At 36.5% G+C, this 5,760-nt stretch overlaps 1 protein-coding gene across 1 annotated transcript; it reads right to left on the minus strand.

Annotated features, from left to right (window-relative positions):
* Window positions 1-641: 641 nt before the first annotated feature.
* Window positions 642-2,461, minus strand: LOC140883732 (uncharacterized). Its single transcript, XM_073290311.1, has 3 exons — window positions 2,329-2,461; window positions 2,093-2,222; window positions 642-1,388 (listed from the first exon to the last, which is right to left on the minus strand). The coding sequence occupies exons 1-3, from the start codon at window positions 2,459-2,461 to the stop codon at window positions 749-751; spliced, it is 903 nt and encodes a 300-aa protein (XP_073146412.1). The 3' UTR covers window positions 642-748.
* Between the last annotated feature and the right edge of the window lie 3,299 nt (window positions 2,462-5,760).

Below are 5,760 nucleotides of genomic sequence, written 5' to 3' on the forward strand. Positions count from 1 at the left end.
CCATAATATGAACTAGCCGCATCGCACATGTATTGTACGTGTAATGTTATATACAAATATTATGTTATGTGTGTATATAATATAAATTTATATTTTTCAAATATTTGATTTGATTTTATTTTATTTTATTTTTTTTTTGCAATTTGATAATTTTGTGGTGTTTTTTTAAAAAAAAAAAAATTAAAAGTGAGCATACCAAGAGCATACTAAGATTTTTATAGTGACATTTATTAAAAATGTCATAATAATGTATCTAATTAGATTTTTATTTTATTAATATTTTGGTTTTTAATCAATGTCATGATATGTATATATACAATGAACAAATGTCATTAAAAAGGTGTCAGAAAAGCCATTTTTTTTTGTAGTGTCTCCAATCCCAGTAAAAACTAATTCACCCATAGTATATAACATATGAAAAACGCCCAAATAAAATGCATGCGTCCTGGGATTAGGAAGATTATATCGATAAAATCGAGTGTATATGTCGAGACCTCACCCAAAAAAAAAAAAAAAATCTATATATCTACGTACGTACACTCTATACTGGAGAGTACTAACTGAATTTATATATTTTCACTTTCTTAAACTTAATTCGTTGTTACCAATAACCAACTTAGAACACGCGCGCCTTTTTGAACCAGTAGTGGTGCAAGTTAGAAGTAACAAGCATGCATGCACTCTTACTTCCTGGCTCATCGCGTACGTGCATGCAAGTTATACATATATTTATATATTGGGCTTCAATTTAGGACAAAAGCCAGGCCATCATTTGCTTATGTTTCTCCACACCGTTAACGTTGTCAATATCCGAAAGCCAATGCGACAAAATGTTTTCTTCATCCTCTCCCCATGTTACCGATCCCTGATCCCATTCAACATGATCATCACATGGTTCCCTTTCAGGGGTTTCCTTCTTCATTCCTCCATTTGCCTTCTCTTCGTGATCCGCAGCTCGATCCGACGACGTCCCGATCATCATCAAACTCATGTCCTCATGCTTAGGTTCGGTATCATCCAGCATCTCGCATGAAACATGACCACTCTCCACTGATCCTGTGGAATATTTCTCGTCGTGAATATTATTAATCGACGGCCAGGCTTCTTCTGAATTGGTAGTGCTCTCCTGATAATCAGATGGCATAGGAATCACCCATGTATCGTTATCATCAGATATAACTTTTTGGTCGATTATATTTTTACTTTTTCGGGTATTCTTGACGGATGCTCGCTTTCGGGGCTGCTTAGACGGCGGCCGGGGAGCCACCTGAGGATTGGGATGTACTGGGGAATTAGTGCTGTGTATTTTTCTGCTTAGACGAGAGTTCCAGTAATTCTTTATCTCATTATCGGTCCTGCCCGGCAACTGACCGGCTATCAAACACCACCTAAATATAATGTCAATCCATTCATTAATTAGTTAATTATTAGCAATAAACGTAAATAAAGTCGAAACCCAACTTCATAAATCTAACATAAATATACGTACTTGCTATTTTTAATTTACTTAAAAGATTTTTCTAAAGAAATTAAAAGGGGCGAAAATTGTGGTAATTAACAAAGTAACACAAAATTAAACTTTTGTATGAGACGGTCTCACATGTTAATTTTTTTTAGAGATTCGACAAGATGCAATATATAAAAAAAATATTATTTTTTATGTCAAAAATATTAGCTTTTATCAGTGAGTCGGGTTGACACATCTCATGAATATAAATCGATATGTGAAACCATCTCATAGAAGACCTAGTCTTCAAACTTGCAAATTAATTATTTTTTATACACAAAATATAATTATTTTGCAATTGTCTCGACTGATTTTACTATCTGATCATTTCAATCAAGAATCTATTTTTACATATATCAATGATTTTTTTTTTTGAAAAGTACATATATCCATGATTAATTCTTCCTTATATTGTTTTTTTAAAAGAAAATATTGTATTTTTTTAAAAAAAAAAGTATATAATATATTTTCAATCTAAATTTATCTAGTAGTTTGATATAGGGAAGAATTAATCATGGATAGATTTCCATATATACACATGTGATTCGTCCAATTATATACAATGGTATGAAAAAAAAAACTGGCCTGTTGCCCAGTGATGCATGGAGATTGACGATTATATCTTCTTCCTCCGATGAAAAATTGCCTCTCTTCAAGTCAGATCTCAAGTAATTTATCCACCGCAATCTGCAACTCTTCCCGCATCTAAGTAAACCTTTTATATATATTTCACAATCACGATTTCAATTAATATATGAAACTATATATCATAAATATATAATTAAATGAAATCAGCATATATAATATATTTTCATATATACCTGCATTCTTGGGCAATGATCTCCAGGAGCCTTCTCCATTATGATGAATATAGTTTCTAAGTATTTGATCTTCTTCTGCAGTCCATCTTCCTCTTCTGAGACCCACTTTCTCGCAGCACGGAGTTCTTCCCATGTTATTAATTTTTTCGCCGATCGTCGGAGAAAACAAACACCAAAATTAACTAGCTAGGACTCAATGTAAGTCCTAAATATTTATAGAGGCAGCTTCATTAATTCCCTACAACTTGCTTTGCCCCACCTATCTACACAGCCTCCTTTCATTGATTAATTAATTATATAAGTACTTTAATATGTGGATGTTTGATAAATAGCCAGCTTCCTATGCATAATATATAGAAGCCATTATAGTAATTAGTACTGTTAATATTAACTCATTAATTAAGGCCCCCTCTTGAATCCTAGTTTAGCTGCCATGAAGCACCAAAACAGCAAATTAAGTATTTCGATAATGAGGTGGAAGTATTATTCTTTAAAATTGTTCTAGGGATCGATCTACGACTATATTTTTTGCTGCATATATAATTCATATGCTGGTGTTTGATATGTTATAACTGTTGGAGAAAATAGTTTTTGAGGTCCCTTAATTTTCAAAAAATAATCGAAGATGATTGGTTCGATGAAATCCAAAATTGATTTGAAAATTAGAATCTACATTTCGAGTATATATTTTTATAATATTAATTTGATCAAAATTGATTTGGATGAATGAGAAATTAACTAATAAAGATTGGTAAGGCACAATTACTTGTGTAGTAGGGAAATGAGAATTGTCCCCCGTAGAAAGATTTAATCTTTCTATTCCTACATATATGTTGTTGCATATGTTAACTAAAAGCTAATTTCAAGTCAACCGAGGGTGAGAGAGATGCAACTCGCACGGACCCATTGATGGCGCACTTTGCTTTTTGTGTTGAAGTATGCTTCTATCAGATTGAATAGGAATAGAGAAAAGATCGGATCGAATAGTACAGATCAGATGAGCTCGGTGATCAGATGAGTTCATGGCCAGATCGTATACTAGGATCAGATCGATGTGATGGTCAGACGAGTCTTCGGATGAGTTCATGCAGATAGATTGCTCGAGTATTGTGACTTGGTTAGAAGTCAGATGAAGTGTCCAAGAAGCTATACGCTTGCAGGCAGATCGATGCAGATCGAAATACAAGGGCAGATCAAACTGATGAATGAAGACTTATCGGGCTGAACCATGTTGACTTTATAATTGGGTCATAAGTTACTGTTGACCTAAAGCCCAAGATGAAAGTCGGTCTAATTCTCTATATAAGCAGATGAAAGCTGGCCGAAACGAAGAAAACAAAAAATCAAATTCTTCAGAATATATTGAGAGAAGAAAAGAGAGATTTCGGAGGAGAGAAACAAGCGAAGATTGTGACGGAAAGAATTCCGCGCATCAAAAGCTTGAATTGAGTCTGTATCTAGCTTGAGATTTTTTCGTTGTCCATCTCTGTAATAAGCTCTGTTCTTGAGCTTGGATTGTTCTGTTGGTGATTAATAAAAGTGTGTGTGTTGCTCTCCCGTGGACGTAGGCAAATCTTTGCCGAACCACGTAAATACTTGGGTCGTTTAATCGCTTTCGCGTGAGTTGGTTGATTGATCTGTGTGCGTTGGTTTTATCTGCTTTCTGGGATTATTGTTCTTATCTGTGTGTTTTCGTTTGCCTGGTGAATTCTCGATCTTCAAATTTCGGATTGATTCCTAACAAGTGGCGCCGTCTGTGGGAAACCAAGCAAAGATGGTGGGATCAATGAAGTTTGATATTGAGAAGTTTACGGGCAAGAACGATTTCTCACTCTGGAGGATTAAGATGCGTGCAATCCTGATACAACAAGAATTGGTGGAGGCTCTTAAGAAGAAGGAGGAGATGTCCGATGAGATAAAGAACAAGGATGAATTGCTCGAGAAATCACACAGTGCAATTATTCTCTGTCTGGGAGATAGACCTCTTCGGGAGGTGGCCAGAGAAGAATCTGCAGCGGCGGTGTGGCTCAAACTCGAAAATTTATACATGACGAAATCCCTGGCTAATCGTCTGTACATGAAACAGAGATTGTATTCCTTTGTGATTAAGGATGAGAAGAACCTTGAAGACCAGATCGAAGAATTCACCAAGATATTGGATGACTTGGAGAATATTGAAGTAAAGCTTGAGGATGAAGATGGAGCTTTGATACTTCTGAATGCTCTTTCTAAAGCATATGAAAATTTCAGGGATGCTTTGCTATATGGAAGAGAACAGACGATAACATTGGAAGAAGTTATGTCTGTTATTCAATCCAAAGAACTTCAGAGAAAATCGAACACAAACACTGAATCACATGGAGAAGGTCTTACGGCGAGGGGCAGAAGTGATAAGAGGAAATCCAGTGGGAAATACAGGCCAAAGTCCAGATCGAAGAGTCAAGGAAGATACCAGAACAGAAACTTGGGTAATATGAAGTGCTATGCCTGCCAGAAGGTTGGACATTTGCGAAGAGATTGTCCTGAAAGGAAAGGGAAGCAACAGGAAAAACCCAAGGATGATGGTACTCTGGCCATAGCTACAGATGGATATGACTCAGCAGAAGTATTGGTGGTTTCTAAAGGTGATCAAAACCACGAGTGGATACTGGATTCAGGATGCTCCTTTCACATGTGTCCTATAAGATCTTGGTTTGAAAAATTGGAGGAATCAAATCAGGGCATGGTACTGTTGGGGAATAATCAATCATGCAGGATAAAGGGCTCTGGAAATATCAGAATAAGGATGCATGATGGGATCGACAGAGTACTCACCAAGGTGAGGTATGTGCCCGAGTTGAAGAGAAACTTGATATCATTGGGAACGCTTGATGCTCAGGGATATTCATTCAAATCAGGAGCAGGCAGTATCTCAGTGTCAAAAGGATCTCTTGTTGTGATGAAGGCAGATACTTCATGTCTTTGATAGATGATTACTCAAGGAGAGTATGGATATTCATCTTAAAGACTAAGGATGAAGCTTATGACAAGTTCAGAGAATGGCTGCTGGCAGTTGAGAACAAAAGTGATCGAAGAGTGAAACACCTGAGAACAGATAATGGGCTGGAATACTTATCAGATAAGTTTTTCAAGCTATGCAAGGAGAAAGGCATTACCAGACACAGAACAGTGGCAGGAACGCCACAGCAAAATGGCCTGGCAGAGAGAATGAACAGAACTCTTCTGGAAAGGGTCAGATGTATGTTGATCAATGCTTCTCTTCCTAAGTCCTTCTGGGGAGAAGCATTATCTACTGCGTGCTATTTGGTCAATAGGTGTCCATCAAGTGCGATTGGTTTCAAGACACCAATGGAAAAGTGGAGTGGAACACCTGCAGACTACTCAAACTTGAGGGTATTCGGATGTCTAGCATATGCTCATCTGAAACAGGAC

The sequence above is a fragment of the Henckelia pumila genome, chromosome 2 (genome assembly GCF_033568475.1).
Source record: "Henckelia pumila isolate YLH828 chromosome 2, ASM3356847v2, whole genome shotgun sequence".
Classification (NCBI taxonomy): Eukaryota; Viridiplantae; Streptophyta; class Magnoliopsida; order Lamiales; family Gesneriaceae; genus Henckelia; species Henckelia pumila.